This window comes from Zophobas morio, unplaced genomic scaffold (assembly GCF_036711695.1).
Source record: "Zophobas morio isolate AGI-343-1 ecotype UQ-CSIRO unplaced genomic scaffold, CSIRO_AGI_Zmor_V1 ptg000014l, whole genome shotgun sequence".
NCBI classification, from domain to species: domain Eukaryota; kingdom Metazoa; phylum Arthropoda; class Insecta; order Coleoptera; family Tenebrionidae; genus Zophobas; species Zophobas morio.
This window is the reverse complement of record NW_026972119.1, coordinates 27,481,119-27,498,630: the sequence shown is the minus strand read 5'-3', so window position 1 is coordinate 27,498,630 and position 17,512 is coordinate 27,481,119. Positions and strand designations below refer to the sequence as shown.

Below are 17,512 nucleotides of genomic sequence, written 5' to 3'. Positions count from 1 at the left end.
TATTTTTTTTATTTTTAACTGTGATCTATTTTTCTTTCGATTTATTTATGAGCGCGTGTCAAATGGATTTATAGCAACAGAAAATAACGTTTATAAAATTATTCGAACGTTAAGTTGAACGTGGCACCTTCCTATGCAATCATGTAGGTGTGTATTTATCTCTTCGTTCATCTTTCAACAGATGTATTGAAACAATTCTTCAAAACATTTAAATAACAATTGTTCTGTGATAATTTCAGCGTTTTTAGTGAATAGATAAACGAAATTCGACGTTTTAACAGCTATCATTATGTTCTAAAAATATATTTACGTGAACACCTGAGAGAACTGATACACAAATGTTTAAAGTGAAATTGAGCTTTTTAACTAAGATACAAAGGTCGAGCGTGACGTATATATGTATAATTTCAACATGGAAAAAAGTACGGCGTTCATATTTTACAAAATACGTCGTTTGGAATGTATTTACAAAGTACAGGGTACGTCGTTTATAAATTAATCTCGGGGTAATGAAATTCGAGAAAACACGAAAGGAGCCATTCATCGGATGGACCCTGTTATAATACTTTCTTACCTTACGCTCGGGAAGTAATAAAGAAATCATTCATAGATCGATGATTTAGTGTTTCTATAAATATCACTTTATGCTGAAATTAATCGATTTACTGTCTAATAAGCTTTTAATAGATCAGAACACTGCGTCATTGGTGTACACACAAAGTCAGCTGTTCGCTGATACAAAAAAGTAGCGTTTTCAGTTTTTATTAAAATATTTAATATAATGATAGTAATGTTTATATTTTGATTAACTCTATACATCACCACGACATTTCGCCTCTGTTGTCGTAAACTTGTCCTATTTTAAAAAACGATTAACGATTAATGTTCACACTAACGAAGCTAGTACAAATGAACATTTCATTTTTCGAATTTTTAATTTCTCAATTTTTAATTTTTCTATTTTTCATGTTTTCGTTTCCACAATTTTTCAAGTTCTTGATTTTTAATTTTCATTTTCTCAATTTTATACACAATTTTTTGTTTTTCATAGCGTTTATTTTTTTAACGTTTCTTTCAATATTTTAATTTTTCATTTATTCAGTTTTTCAAGTGTTCAGTGTTGAAATATTTCAGTTCCTTACTTTTCCATTTTTTACATGTTTCAAATGTGCAAGTTTTGGATTTCCAGTTCTACGATTTTTCGAATTCTTTAATGTTCAATATTTCGATTGTTAAGTTTATCAATTTTAATCTTTTGATTTTTGAATTTTTCGGTTTTCCAATTTTTTATTTTTCTATTTTCCAATTTTTCCATTTTTTAGATTCAAAAAGATAAAAAGTCGAAAAACCGAAAAAACGAAAAATTGCAAAATCGAAAAATTGAAAAAAGGAAATACATACATAATTGACCAACTCAAAAACTAAAAATCGAGAAACTTAAAAATTTAAAGATGGTAATGAATCGAAAAACCATAATACTGAAAGATCAAATAAATGACACATTTTTTAAATCCAATAATTCAAAAATGGAAAAATTTTAAAATGTGAAATTGAAAAAGTGAAAAATTTTAAAAATCATAGTTATTACACAATTAAAATGAAAACTAGAAAAACTGAAAAATTTCATAATGACAAAAAGAAAAATTATAAAATCAGAACATTGAAAAACCTATAAATAAATAAAACCGAAACGAAAAATTGAAGGCATGAAAATTTAAAAATCGAAAAATTAAAACATCCAAAAGTTGGACATTCAAAAAACTGACAAATTTAATAATGAAAAGTCGAAAAATTGCATTTCGTAAAACTGAAGAAAAAAAAGGGGAAAATTGCAAATCGAAAAATAGACAAAATAAAAATTATATAGACTGCACTCCAGGGGCGAGGGAAATTCTGTCGAAATAACCTTCGACAAATTTTTGATGCCGTAGCTGATAATACAAGAAAGCTTTAAAGGATGTGCCAATTTCAGCCTTCCAAATGGACTTAGTATGTAGATTTAGTACGACTTTATGCCGGCCAACATACATTATTCGAAGAAAGAAAAAGTGGCGGTGAATAACCTTTTCGTAACATGTTTTTAAACGACCACACCGAGAAGCCAATATAGCAAATGCGATTAAAATGAAGGGACGAACAATCCATTATCCTTTTTTCCCTCAATACAGTTGTTTATCGTGTTTTCGGAGATATAAGATACTTCATCAACAAATTCATGTTTAAACCACACACATAAATAATCAAATGACAAATTACGCCGCTGTAAAACCATTCTGATGTCAAATTATTAAAGAATTGAAGATGGATGCGGAGGTGGGTGGAGAAGAAATAAGCACGGGCAAAAAGCAAATCCTGTAGACCTGTTTTTGCTTCGTATTTTATACCTAAGTGTTATTTTATTTTTAGATGTTAATCTGACGGATGCTCCGTGAACTTGGCAGGATACAAAAATTTCAACGTAATCAATTTAAATTTCGTTACCTACATCTAGAACTAACGAAGAAAGTCTCTCGGTTTTTTTTTTGCAACGCCAGACATAAATTTCTCATGTGGTGCATGAATTATGGGGTCATTCGAAGCGTATCGACATCGTTGCGGAAAGAGCTGCGATAATATTTGGAGCTTAATCAGTGCGCGAATTTCCGCCATGACACAGTTATCATAAAACTATTTAGACTGATATTCATTATCTCCCTACCTGTGCCTCCTGTGGTTCTTGTAATAAACGGTTCTGCGCCTAACCAAGTGTCTTCTCCTTGCAACTGTCGTCATAGGACATGCTGTAAATACCATCGAAGCACTACCAAACTACATCACAATCGACGACAGCAATAACATGCGACAGATCAAAATTAGCTGCGATCGTAGATATCCCTAACAGCCGGCTAATAAATGTTTACAGTCGTTGTACCGATTAATGCACGACTAACTAACATGTTAACATATCAGAGCGAATCGCACAGGAAAACTGGTGAAACGGACGCGTCAAATCGAGTCTTATCTGTACGTAGTGTTTTCCTTAAAGTTGTATTTTCAGCTTAGCGAGTGACGCTACTGCTTTTCACTGAAGTCTGTTCGATATGAGTGCGGACTCTTCAGTTCGTTTCTGTATATATAGATTGTGACTTATTTCCAGTGTTGTCTAATATTAGCCAAATGTTTGCTTTTTCCAGAAATACAGGAGGATCATTGTTTATGGCTCCTACTGAAAAGCGCACCCCGGAGTCGTAGCCAAAAGGATGTCCTAGGGTACATCTCTCTAGTTATCACAGGAACCACAAGTCGTGACAAAATTATATTTAAAATTTTATAAAATAACATATTCCTACCCTTGTTGTTTATGAATCGGTCTTAATTTTTATCCTAAATTTCTAGATTTTTGAAAATCAAATCCAAATTCTATTACAACATTTACAATTTAAGTTTGAAACTGCAAAACCGAATGCTTTGAAATCTGCACATGTTTTAAGGTTATCGTAAGCATAGTAAATCGTTGATCAAAATGTTTACCCCCTTCCAATAAATTGATGACGTCATCTCAAAAGTTTGCAAAATTTCAGGCATTCAGTTTTGCAGTTTCAAAGTTAAATTGCAAAATGTTGTTATACCATTTTTTGGTTGTGTAAGGTGAGAACTCAACACGGATTCAGACAGTACAAATGCCGGAGTATTTTATTTTATAAAATAAAAACAAATTTACTATTGTAAATTTTAGAGATTTCAGTCATGAAATTGTTGGTGGAAATGATTAGCCAATTTTTGGCGACAGACAGACAGACGGAAACGAGAGATCTATTTCTTCGCAATCTAGGGATCATAAGAAGCTGAGAAAACACAAGAGTAGGGACTCGATTACAATACTTTCTGAGCGTAAGCTAAAAAAAAGTGAAATTTAAAGGATAATTCAAAAAGAGTTGGATAAGTATTCATATATTTTCTAAGAGTACAAGAAGAACCAATGAAAATTTTAGCTTTTGTACTATAGTGTACCGAGATGTACATTCCTTTCGGCACACAATTTCCTGGGGCAATATCGACTACTTTAAGCATGTTTGTAATTACGATTTTTTTTTAATACAAGGCATGACCACATCACCTGACCTGACCTGACCTGACCTGACCTGACCACATCAGGAGCATTTGTTTACAATGATTTCATTATTCATGTTTAGAAAACAAAAAGATGAATCTAATAATGTTTCGACGCATTCATTAACAAAATCTAGAATAAAGCATACAACACGTTGGCGTTTGAAAAATAGTGGAATGAATTATCATTTTTAATGTATTTCCCACGAAAGATAAGTGAGATAAATAACGTATCCTTTCTTGTTATGATTTACTTTTTTGAACAAAATTGGGCGTTCATAAATTCACAGAGTAAATATAATCTCTCTTTTGCAGGGAACGTTTATTTTCTTTGCTAATATTCAACGAAAATTGCCGCAGTTCTCGTTATTACGTAATCATTAATGATTTGCAAGAGTTATTAAATGGTTTATTGTGTTTGATCAATACACGTCATTGTACTACTTTTGTACTTGATAACTGTTTTTTATAACTATGTTGAAGTTAGTTTCAAATCTGGATTAGGGTCCGCTTTTTTTTGAAGGCAGTTTTTCCATATTTATGAAACTGAACTCTAGTTTAATTAATAAACCAACACGCACAATAGTTACTCGGTTAACTGCTCGATCAAGTCATAGAAAACCGATAAAAAACAAATAATGTGTGTCGCTGCGCAATTAGGTTTTATGTTCTATTTGACTAATCCTCTAGAATTAGCGCTGTACAAGTGTCTGCCGAAACCAAAGAAATTAAATTTCGATCAATCACCGACTTTCCTTTGTTTACAAATGTAATTCTCAAATTGTAAAAGGCGCCGAGAAACGTGTAAAAGCGTGCATCAAATTTCATTAGCTCGAGAATAATATTTGCGATTCGCTTTGTGAAAGTGAAAAAAGTTAATTCATTTTTGATATTAGTGGCAAAAAGAGGCCACCGACTGGAACGCTTTGATGTTTTAAACAGAAATTAAAAATTTATATTTATTTGCGTTCAGAAACTAATCGAAGTAATTACGTCATGGATGTAACCGCAAGGCTTTTGCAATCATTACAGAGGGTTGGAAAATTCTACGCCTAAAATTATAACTACAGCAGAGAAGTTTACGCATACTTGCGTATGAAAATCTGAATAACCTAATTAATTCATTATTATGGGAGAACATTCTGGGGTCTGTACAAAAACTGCAAACCGTTTTTATTATTAATCGAGTTATAAAGAAATACATAATCGATAGGAAACCAGTGTAGATACGTATTTCAATGCGCAGAAAAAATCGGATCGGTAATTTGGAGCCGTTACAATGTTGTTCAATAATGTTTCCAAGATAAGGACAAGGCTCTAAACAATAAATACATGCACAGTATTCGAAGCTGAATCAAATATTATAATATTGTATCGTATCGTATCGCATCGTATCAGCTATTTCTGATAAATTAATAAAGCACGTCTACGTGTTGGAAAATATCTACACCATCACGTGATAGAAAATACATATAGGAAATATTTTATCATTCTATTTTTGAAGCTGGTAGATTTTTGGTTTATGTTGAAGATGTTTATAGTAGGATCCAAAAGTCTTCTTATAAAAGGAGGCTGTGACCAGCGCCCGTAGAACGATGGATTGATAAGATAGAGAGCTAATTAATAAATTAATACACTGGAAAGAAATAGGATAAGCTTGAATTAATCACAGCCTCTTTTTATGAAGACTAAGTTGGATCACATGGTATATCACTATTTTTTTGGCGTTACATACTTGCCACATGATCACGGCATATCGAGAGTCATATTTCAAAAAAGAGTGACACACAAACGACGATTTCCTTTTGTCTGCGTTGCATCCATTTCTTGGACAAACATTTTAGTTAGCGTTATACACACATCTAAAGCGATTTGCTTCTAATAAAATCACCAAGAACGATAGCACACAGAAGCGAAAAGCTGTATTTTTGTATGCAATAAACTTTGGAACGTCATGAAAACATAGGATTAGAAATCGACTGCATTGCAATCTTGCTTTTGTATCGCTCAGAAAGTAAAAACAAGAACAAAACTAAAGGAATTCGACAAGTACAAACTAGGAAATAGATTCTTTTTTTAAACAACATTTTGAGTCAAGTTCCGCGTCGCTCCTGTTAAATACAATTTTCATACATCAAAGAAAACAGATTTAACGCTTAACGAACTTCTCTTTTATATTTTTTCGCGCCTGTATAAATAAGTGAATTATTCGAGTTTAAACAAGAAATCAAAGATCTCAACTACGTTTCAAGAGCTGCAGTGCATTTCTGCGTGTATAATCTCCACAAATTTTCGCCTGGATTCATCTGGTTGAGTAAAAACCAAAGAGACTATTTGACGGATTTAATAACTGATTTTTGGAATGTGATAACAGATTAAGCGTGCTGTATTACACATACGTCACATAACATTGCTTGAAGATTAAACTTACATATCCTTGAATTTAGATCTTTTTAAAAGTTTTAAAAACCATTTTGAAAACCCTGAAAAATTTCACTTTACAGCTGCCAAACGCGATTACCAACTTTACACATTAACTCTACTTTTACTCAAAAACTGAGCGACCGCATGTTGGATACATTTAAGAAAATCCATTATAAAACTGAATTACCACTCGTATCGACAGGTTTTATCCCGTTTAAAGCCAAGCCGTTACTAATCCGAAGGAAAGAAAAATCCATCTAGGACCTGATCAATTTCAACGCTTTGCTTGTTTCGCTTGTTTGTTAGACAAAGTGGTAGGCATCAGATGTGATTAGCAATCGCTCTTCACTTTAGTTTACTAGGAGAAAATAATCTCGTTAACGTACGCAACCAAACAAAACATTGCTTTGACACTAATCTGCGTTGCAAATCGTCGTTAATCAGAAACTTCATCGATTAGTTTTAGTTTAGAATTTATGAACTGTTTAATTTGCGGAGCTAAATGCCTGACAGGTTTAGGGTTGAGAAAGTAATGTGTCAAAACTATAAAAGGAAAAAATTATAGCTGTGAGAAATGTACAAATATACGCAAACATCATAATCGTCCAGAATTTCCCTCGCCCCTGAAGTACAATAGAACAAATCCAGTTGTCACAATATAAAAATTTACTATGCAAAATGTCATCAAATTTTGGGCGGTGCAGAATGGCTAGGGGGCCGTTCATGAGTTGAGAAGTTGATGAGGCAAGGCACTAGATGCTCCAATATCTAAATGTCGAAAAAATTATATTGTCGTGGTAATGTTTTAATTTTTTCGGAAAAAATGAAATTTCAGAAACATTAAGCACGTTAAAAATTCTAAAATCAGGATTCCCTGAGATCTCCTCAAAATTTTTCAGATCCTTTCAAATCGTTTCAGATCCTATAAAATTCTTCCAGGTCGCTTTAGATCCTTTCAGATCTCTGCAGACTGTTCCAGATTCTTCTAGATTCTCACAAGTTCCCTCAGATTCCTTCAAATTTATTCCGAATCTCTCAGATTCTTCCCGAATATCCCAATTTCTCTTAGGTTCCCCCAGATTCTTTCAGATTTTACCAAATTCCTTTAAATTCTTTCCGAATATCCCAATTTCTCTCAAATTCTCTCAGATTACCTTAAATTCCTCCAGATTCTTTCATTTTCATTCTGATTCTCTCTTTTAGATTCTTTCAGATTATTTCGAATGATTTTCGATGCTTCCGAATTGTTTCAGGTTCTTTCAAAGACACCGTCAGGACCGACTTTCAAGATTGGTAAACACATATGGCAGGGAGATGGGGATATCCCGTAAATAAATAAAATAAAATCCTCAAGATTCTTTCAAATTTTTCAGTTCTGTACAGATCGTTTCAGACACTTACAGATCTGCACATTGTTCAAAATTCTTCAAAATGCGCTCGGATTCTCATAAGTTCCCTCACATTCTTTCAGATTCCTTCAGATTCTTTTCGAAGCTATCAATTCCTCCCAGATTCTCACCTTTCATCACACCGCAGTTTCCTGCAAACTCGTTCAGATTCTTCCAGATTCCCTCAAATTTCTCCAGATTCTTTCAAATTCTTTCATTTTATTTATGGCTCTACCTTTCGAATCGAAATCCTCAAGATTTTTAAAAAAAATTCAGTTCTGTTCAGATTGTTTGAGATCTTTACAAATCCTTTCAGATCCCTGTAGACTCTTCCAATTTCTTCGAGATTCTCCAGATTTTTCTAGATTCTTTTAAATTTTACAAGATTCTTCGAGATTCTCTCAGATTTTTATAAACTCCCACGAATTTTGTCAGATGCTTTCAGATTCTTTCGGAATTTCTCAGATTCTCTCGAATACTATCACATTCCCTTAAATTCTCTCAGATTATTCTAGTTTCTTCAAGAATCTTCGAAACAGCTAGCTAATATCCAATTACCAACATAAGATTTACTTTTAAAATACCAGAAAAAAATATTGGGCGGAAATGTATCGGTGAGAAATACTAGAAATAATAATACAGCCCAAAGTCATTGCTGAGACAATGCCTCGCCATCCTAATAGGACAAGTCGCTCCTGTCGGGGGTGGGAACTGGGAAATTTTTACTGTATAGTTGGTACACTTAAAATTTCACAGTAAGCAGTCCAGCAATTTCAGAGATTATATAGAAAAAGCTGGCTTTTATCTGTGGTTAACAGATTTATGTGTATGTTATCGATTTGATATTGTTGTGTATTTAGAATCTCTCTTATGCGAGTCATAACACAATATATGACGTTAAAATTTGGCATAATTCGTTAAAATAAATATGATAGACACACATTGATTGATTAACTAATAATAAAAATGTAAAGATGCATTCAATTACCAAGTAGGTTTTTAAATGTAAACATTAAAAAGTCGCATATTTCAGCTACAGTAGGGTATATTATGCAACCAGTAATATCATCGTCTAAAAATTTCCATCACGAATGATTACGAAGGAAAATATGTATATCGAGCAAATGTTTGAACTGGAGAAGTGATAGTTAATCCGAAATTACTTCGTATTTATTGTATTCACAGGAAAACGTTACTTGAATGATAATTAACATCATGAGCTTCAAATTAGGTTTGTGCTTCCTGAGCCTAAATTAGAGACGTTCAGAAGTATTGAAATAGTAAGACCATTTGAACGAATGTCTAATTTCATGTTTCGTCAACGTTTCACAGCTTGTGCAATACGAAAATGTGGGTTAATTTGATTTATTTGATTGATTTAACGAAATTGCAATGAAAAAGTGCATTGGATTTTAGAGAGGATGGGAGGCAAATTTTATTATTTATTTTTTTTTATTCTTCTTGTGCACATATATAAATTGTAAATGAAATAAATCATCATACAAAAGCTCCTTTACGCCAGCCATCATCATGCATTATTATTATCCCACAACAAATTGTTATTATTTATTGTTTCCTAATGATTCAAACATAACCCATCCTTTCAAAGTAGCATTCTGTACCAGTCACGTCAAGTTCTTTGAAGCGGAAATTGCACGACTCCGAATCAATAATCGATCCGGTTAAACATGACCACAACGGACGACGATATAAACCGTCTGACATTTAACTCCTAATAACCGCAATTAGTCCATCAATTAAATCGATACCGAAATTTCCAAACAAAAATTTCGCATTTCTCCCACAAAGGTGGGTATTTTTCCAAAGAAATGCAGAATTACACTACGGGGAACAATACATCAGTTACGGACGGTTTTCCTCCACGTCCGCATGTGCCCACACGTCACTTTAATGAAAATGAACTATGCCGACGGAACGAGCTCGAAAATGGAAACCAAACGACAATTTCGAAACACTGTTGCAAATTTGTGCAAGTTCGTGTTGCACCGATAATAAAATTTTATGCGGGGATTCAAGAGATGGGGGAATTGATGGTAATGACGGGGTGGCGTACAGGTTGTGCTGTAGTATGGCGTGAATCGTGTAAAAATGTGCGTTATTAAGGTGGCTTTTATTTCCATTCATTTGTTGTAATTCGAAATGATTTATTTATTTCACGTAGTAGTAAAGCACCAGAAATTGAGTGACGGTGTATTCGTGCACGCAACTCATTGGCGACAAGCTTTATTGCGTGACGCTGGTAGAAAGATTTACCGGGCCGTTTGCTGATGCGACTTGCGTTCTCCTGCAGACTTTTTAAGCTGTTCGCTGTAAGCTTTCTCGTTAGTCGCTTGCGAAATGCTCCATTTAATTCGAACATTATTCCATTTAAATATTGTGGTAAGATGTCCGGTTTGAATTCAGATTTCAACTTCGCAAGTGCGCTGATCTTTGCTTTCCGTTAAATTAGATACATATTTAAGGTTTTACATCTTGCTGCGTGAATGTTAAATTTTTTTAATAACTGCAAACTTATTTATTCGTATTATCGATCTAACTAACTTACACTTTTAAATAAATTTTCGGGAACACAACCTACAGCAATTAGGTACATAACAAAAATGTTATATGCTGCAGTTGTATTGTTGTTACGTTTATATTGTGGAATAACAAAGTTATATAATACTATTATGGTGACGTTATCTTGCAGTTACATAAAGAAATTATAACAATACTTACTAGTTACTGTAATAAAAAAGTGCTATAGTGCAGATGCATTATAAACCGTTTAGGGTGTTTTAAGACAAAAGTCATCCACGATTTTTTTTCTTCACGTTGCGTAAACTGATTCATTGACAAAACAGTTTGTCTGTCAATGTGGCTTATCAAGTTGCAACATTTCTAACTTCTGTCATTAAAATTTAAAATGCCGAAAATTATTTTGTTATAACAGAAAAATTCAAACAAAAAGATACTATCTGCAAATGAAAAAAGATAGTCCCCAACTCAAGGGTCAAGAGTTAAGCTTACGCTCAGGAAGTAAAAAAATTAAAATTTTATAAACATAAAAAATTGAAAGTTGAGTGAAATACAGGTCTATATCACCATTTTACGACAGTTCGAACATATGCTACAATAACTGCTTTTGAAACATACCTTGCTGATTATAAAATAAAGTGTGAGTTTTAAGTTTCAATACCTCTATGAGTTCTCAAGATACTTATAAGGCCACGGAGTTTTAGCTGGGACATCCTGTAGATTACTGTTGGTGCATTCCATCTGTATCCAAATAAAATTTTATGACAGCAATAGGTTGGTTGACTCGTTGCAACCGTCATCACATAAGAATAGGGCTGTATTATTAATAATAATTGACCGCAGTCGTGCGCTTCGTAGGTAAAAAGGCAGGGGCGTATTATTTCGAATGGACCAATTTATAAATCACTCAGGGCAGATGTGACAAATATCCACAGAAGCCGACCACATTTACGGGGTTGTTAAAATCATAAAATTTTATTATGATACAACTGAAATGCACCAAGAATACTATTCATGGCCGCGCAAGTTTTTATTCAACTCACTTCCTCCACGTGAAACAACCTTCAAACATCCATTTCAGACGACAACGCGTTTTCATGCATTACAAATATGACTGTACTGGGAGAGTCTATTTTTTTTATTTTTTAAGTACGAAAATATGTAGGAATAAGTGTACAAAACATAAAAGTTTTTTAAAAACGGTCCTTGGATGACCCAGGTGCTAAATCTTTACATCGAATTAACATTTTGTCGTCGATTTTTAAGCCATTTACAAACCAAAGGACACAATTATTAATTACCTTTATCTATTCATATTTTTCGGTACACGCAACAGCTAGTTACGCAGTTTAGTACACGATTATTATTGCAAGGAATAATCTAATAGGCCAGACAGCTGTGGAAATGTTCTAATAATCCCTCCATTTAAAACGGAATCATCTAAAGTGGTACACTCCGTACGTGCAATTAATGAACTGCATTGTGTTGCATTTGAATGAAGAAAAAAAGAACTAAAAAAAGTATTTTCAAGTGCTACATACTACACGTCATGCAACACCAAACGTACCCCTTATAGTACGACGAAGAAGTACCCGGCGCCGCTGCCGCCGCAGCCATCGCCAAGGCCTTGTATCTAGCATGTTCGTCAGTCGGCAAAACAATATCGACGGACCTGGACCTCAGGGCCACGTTTGGCCCGACGGGTACTTCAAGACTAACCCCTGAATGTTGCAGCTCTTCGGTCTTCCCTTGTGAAACTTTCGAAAAACACGAATCGACCGACGCCGCTCTATCCCTTTTCAGATCCGGAACTTGAAGGTAGATGTCGCGCACTACCAATCCAGGGATCGTGGTATTGACAGCATCACCTTCCGACAAGGCTCCTTCGGACGTACCCTCCGAACACAGCTCGGACTGACCATCGGACATGTTCTCCAAAGACGTTCCCGTCGGTTCTGCGAAAAACGCTTCTTGGCGATGGATCGATTTGCGTCTTGACGGCGTCGAAGGCGTCTGCACATCTTCGGTTGGGAAGAATTCTATGACTGGAGATGTGGGCAAGGGCGGAGGCGACTGCATTGGTGGTGATGGTAACATGGGCGATAGAGTGACAGTGATGGCGCATTCTGGGAGCACTTCTTCGTCACATTCGCTGTCAGAAACGGACACCAGTGAGTTCGACATGGAACAAGCTCATTGTACAAAAATACAATTAACTAATCTCCGAAAAAAGATAACGATAAACAGAAACGTGACCCTGGAAATAAAAAAAAGAGATGGATACCTTGGTGATTCAGTCCGATTTAAGACCCTGTGTTGAACTCATCTTTTGGTGAGATTTATCTGATTTTTAATTTATTACTTTACAACATACTGCCGATGAGATTATGGTGTACAATACAGTTACGTTGTACTAAAATATTCCTCTCCAGTGGACATATACATAATTTAATTCTTTCGAGTTCATGAATAATTTTTATAATAATAATAATAATAATAATAGTAATAAATAGAAAAACAAAAAACAGAGATCGACAGGGACCAACCTGGAGGAATCGCTGATGCTGATCGCCAGCTGTGGTTGGTCGGAAGCCTCCGCCCCTAGTTCTTCGCTCGGATAAAGCTTGGCGTACTCCTCTAAGCACAAGCAGTGCACGCACACGGGGCTTTTGCTGCTCGATGACCGTCGCCGCTGGAATCGTCGCGACGGCACCTCTAAGAAGTTTCCCGATTCCTCGCTACCTCCTGAGTCGACGCTGCGGGATCGCTGTCCCGGAAACTGAGGTACTCTAAGCAGCGACGAGGGATCCGACGATTGCCCCGCACCAGCTTGCAGTCGCTTCGCCTCCAACTGGATCTCGTCGAAGGAGGCGGAGCGCACCTGCTTGGGTACTTCCAGACTGCTTTGAGTCTTCATTTCTGCTCCTGTTGGAGTACGGGACCGCTTGAAGGTGGTCCTCAGCCGCTGCATGACTCAGCGGGGGCTACTGCCGCCCTTATCCCACTTTACGCCCATGCTGTAACTGGACGGTTTTGCGTTCCTTACTAACAAGAAGCAGTATAGTCCTGGAAAATGCAAGTGGCCGACCTAACTTTTAAGGCGGGAACAGAATTACCATGAAAGAATGAACTTCTGTCACATAATGTTTATTATCCTTCTATTGGTTTCTTGTCTACCTGGTCTGGCCTTATTTTCAATGTTGCTTTACTAGATTCATCTTCATTTCGCTCCTGTGCAGATGTTTATTCACAAATAGAATTGTAATGAACATTACCTGATAGAAGTTCAAACTTTTATGTTAATCCTATTAAGGTCTTAAAAGTTAGGTGTGCCATTTCTATTTGCCAACACTATACTACATCTTTGAACATGCAACTGTTGTGTTGTTCCGTTTGTCTTTTTCTCCGACGGCATGCAAATGAGCAATTTTTGTAAGCCCACTTATAACGCGGCACTGTTTAAAATAAAGTAATTCCCGTCGAACAATCCAAAGTCCACTTTCTCAAGCCGAGTTTCGCGAAATGACAAAGTAAATCGTAAATCTGTCCAAACGCAAGCGATGCTAATGATTACCTTAATTTGGGTTGTCTTCAGAATCACTTAAAATTCGTCCCAACAGTAGGTATATTAAATCTAACCTAGAAGGATCATTCTTAATAACGTACTTTAGCATTAGCAACTTGTGGGAAATTAATCACGGTGGCAGTCTGTTCCATTTTCGCTAGACGGTAACGTTCATAAGCAATTCAGGAACCCTCTGCGTTGTTGGAAATCGTTTTAATAAGACTTCTACGTACCTACTAAGCTTAAATCGATACTTAACTTCTCGGAGAGCAAAACTGATACATTAAAGCATTTCCATCTTTAAATTGCCGCACTAAGTAAAATCACTCTTGACGTGTATTCAACTCGAGAAAGAATAACGCCTGGCGTCCTTTTACTTTTCCAATAAAATGTATTATGAGAAATGAAAAGAGGAGCGTCACACGATGACTTTCGAAATAACTTTGGTGCTATATTTGTTCAATTATTAGCTGAAACTGTTAGGTAACGTTAATAAAATTCTTTTTCACAGCGAACAGACCTTTTAAAATAACGACTTGTGTGCAACACTTTTGTACTTCATCTGTTACAAAGAGGTAGTTATTATCGCAATCGAAAAAAAACCTACTTATTGAATTTCTAATAAAGGATACAGACAGAATCTGTATCCTTTATTAGAAATTCAATAAGTAGGTTTTTCAATTTTTGTGAGTTTTTGTAGAACAAATGTATTGTAAATTATTTTTCTATCGACATGTCTTTATCAAATTTAATGCCTGCTTTTTGTAAACTGATAAGTGTTTTTAATCCCCCAACTGTCAAAAATGAGTAAAAAAAAATCGAAAATCATTCATTTTCTTTATTAAGACTAGTAAGTAGGTAGCATCAGGAGCTTTTTACGCCGAACCTATCAAAATAATACTGTGTTAAATTGAAATATATTGACGTTTTATGAAATCTGCTAATATATGTAGTCTGTGGTAAACTGCTGATATTTCTTCTCGTACATAGATTTGGATTTTTCTGGAAGCAATTGTTTAATTGATTGATTTAGAATACATCTGTCGGTATTGGAACAAATATGTAGTATAAGTAATACTGGATGAACCTGTTGTTTGTTCCCTTGAGAATTTTAATTAATTAACTATTCCCTCAGGAACAAAAAACATTTTTAATCCCTTGATACTTAATATACTATATGTATTTAAAATACCTTGTATTTAACTGAATCAAATTACAAGTAGCTGAAAAACTTTTGATTAATCCATTTCTTAAGAGTTAGCAGTTGTAAATCCTAACTGAAAACAGCATCGATTTTATAGTGATTATTAAATTTGATTTATGTCTTACGGATCTATTATTGATCTATAATGGCTTGGATTTGAGGTACGTTATTGACCAAATAATACCCCAGGGCATTAAGAATAGTTGCCATAGTAACGTCAACAAAAAACTGCAATCGGCTGGAAACTATTACTTCTTGTGTTGCTGGTTTCGGGAAAATTTAATCTGCTTGTAAAAATCATTCGTCAGCAACAAATAACAAAACTGTTAAAACATATTTTTGAGGTTAATTACCTGTTTAAATGCGAGGAAATAAATTACGAGTAGTTCTTCTGGAGTAAATGCAACCAAAAGAATGGACAAAGATGACTTTTTTTGTAAAGATCAAAAACTACACAGCACGACATAAAATTTTGTATGTACCACGTGTATTATCTGAAGTACTGCATAATATCCTTGATGCGTAAATAACTACTGGCGCCTTTTTTTCATTTATCTTTCGAAAATTTTAAAATCTTCACAGCCATTGCTTATTTATTAACCTCACGAATTATACGAAAAAAGTCTCAAACTCTCTTTATAGCGACAATATGTGACAAACAAATTTAGTACTTTGTGAGTTTAATGTACCTAATATTGATTAAGCAATAAAAAGAAATAGCTTAACCTGTTTATTAAAGAGCGACTGGCACGTTTTCTCTTAAGAAAATCGTAAAATAAACTTGCCCCGTGTGTTTATACAGACGTTTGGCACTAACTTGTTTGGGTAAAGTGATTCTTTCATAATTAACTCGTCATGTTTGACTTTCGGTACGTCTGACATCGATTTTTCACCCAACAAGAACTACTCTTGCTCGCTTTTCACGCATGACATTAATTTCAATTTATCTCAAACACAATGCCCAGGCTTGCTTTTAAAATATAAAATTTAAATCAGCCGCCATTCACATGAAAACACTGAAAATTTTATTGTGCGGATTTCACCAAAATGATGGAATTGGTGGAAAAGTTTCAGATAAAAGCATTACTTTTGTTGTGATTCCATCCAACTCTGATTGTTTAATGAAATAAACTCATTTGCATTTTTGAGTGTTTATTTCCACTCTCACGAACTACATATTTCAATATACAAAATGTAAATAAAGAGCAGTATTTTTTTTTCAGTCGAAATAGACTATATAGAACAAAGTATCTATGATGAAATTATGTAGAGTATTTTTTTTTTATTAAAGCTAAAAGACATGGAGACTGGGGGACTAGTATTTTACTTAGAAACTATTTACAAAACTATTTGGTTAAGATATTTTCAGATACGGAATAGTGAAGGTAATACTTTTACCAGCAACTTATATATTATATGTACAATTATTAAAACTAAATAATTTGTGGGACTACCCACTAACTATATTATATAAGTGAGAAAGAGTGTATTAACGTAGGACATAGCCAACACGCCGTAAACATTTACGCTCTTTTGGATCAAAACAAAGGGATACAATTAGATTGTATGTCAAACAATTGTATAAGCTTGATACACTGCAATGTCAAGTTTAACGAGCAGAAAAGTTACCATCTAATGTGCAGAAGTAAACAGCGTAAACGACGCATGAGGAAAAGCTCAATAATTTGTAAACGGCAGAAACAAATAACATACCTGGAAACTTTTTGTTTCCCAAGCGTAAACAAAGGAGATATATTATAATACGGTCATTCTGAACATCTAAATAATAATTGCAGGTTCTCTCGCTGTTTTACAATTTGAACAATATGAAAATGTCGGTATTCCATTTCCGTCGGTCTGTCGTCTGACGTTTGTTTGTCTGTCTCTTTTTTAAACCTGTACTAATCAGTAATCACCGAATAATAAAATTTCCACCTGCACTAACGTTGATTTAACGCTTGCAGAACATTACACTTTTAGTTTTTACAATTGCTTATCGAAAATGTCCAAAAACTAACTATATGAACTAATTAATTCATGTTTGAAGTTTTCTCGGAAAGAATCAATCTTTGAAAGCTACACATCTACACAGGCGCAGCGTTACTGTAGTGTTGCACTACACAGAAATACATATAAAAATGCAAACAAAAAACTGCTCAATAAATCTTTACCAAAGAACACGTACTAATATGCATGTAGAACAGTTTTGACTAATTAACTTTACACCGTTTTTTTTTCTTCTTTTTACCTAGAAACAGAACACGAGAACTGAATTCCCGACATCACAGCAGTTTATAATGTAAC

The 17,512-nt window shown here is 34.5% G+C and overlaps 1 protein-coding gene across 2 annotated transcripts in view; it reads right to left on the bottom strand.

Moving 5' to 3' along the window:
• The window catches only part of Rdga (retinal degeneration A), a 66,093-nt gene that overhangs the window by 16,449 nt on the left and 32,132 nt on the right, over nucleotides 1–17,512 (bottom strand). For both annotated transcript variants that reach the window (XM_064055822.1, XM_064055823.1), the window contains exons 3-4: nucleotides 12,986–13,462; nucleotides 12,007–12,591 (exon numbers count right to left, since the gene is read on the bottom strand). In XM_064055822.1, coding sequence (XP_063911892.1) covers nucleotides 12,007–12,591; nucleotides 12,986–13,410 — 1,010 coding nt within the window. In that variant the 5' untranslated portion in view covers nucleotides 13,411–13,462. The remainder of the gene's footprint in view (nucleotides 1–12,006; nucleotides 12,592–12,985; nucleotides 13,463–17,512) is intronic.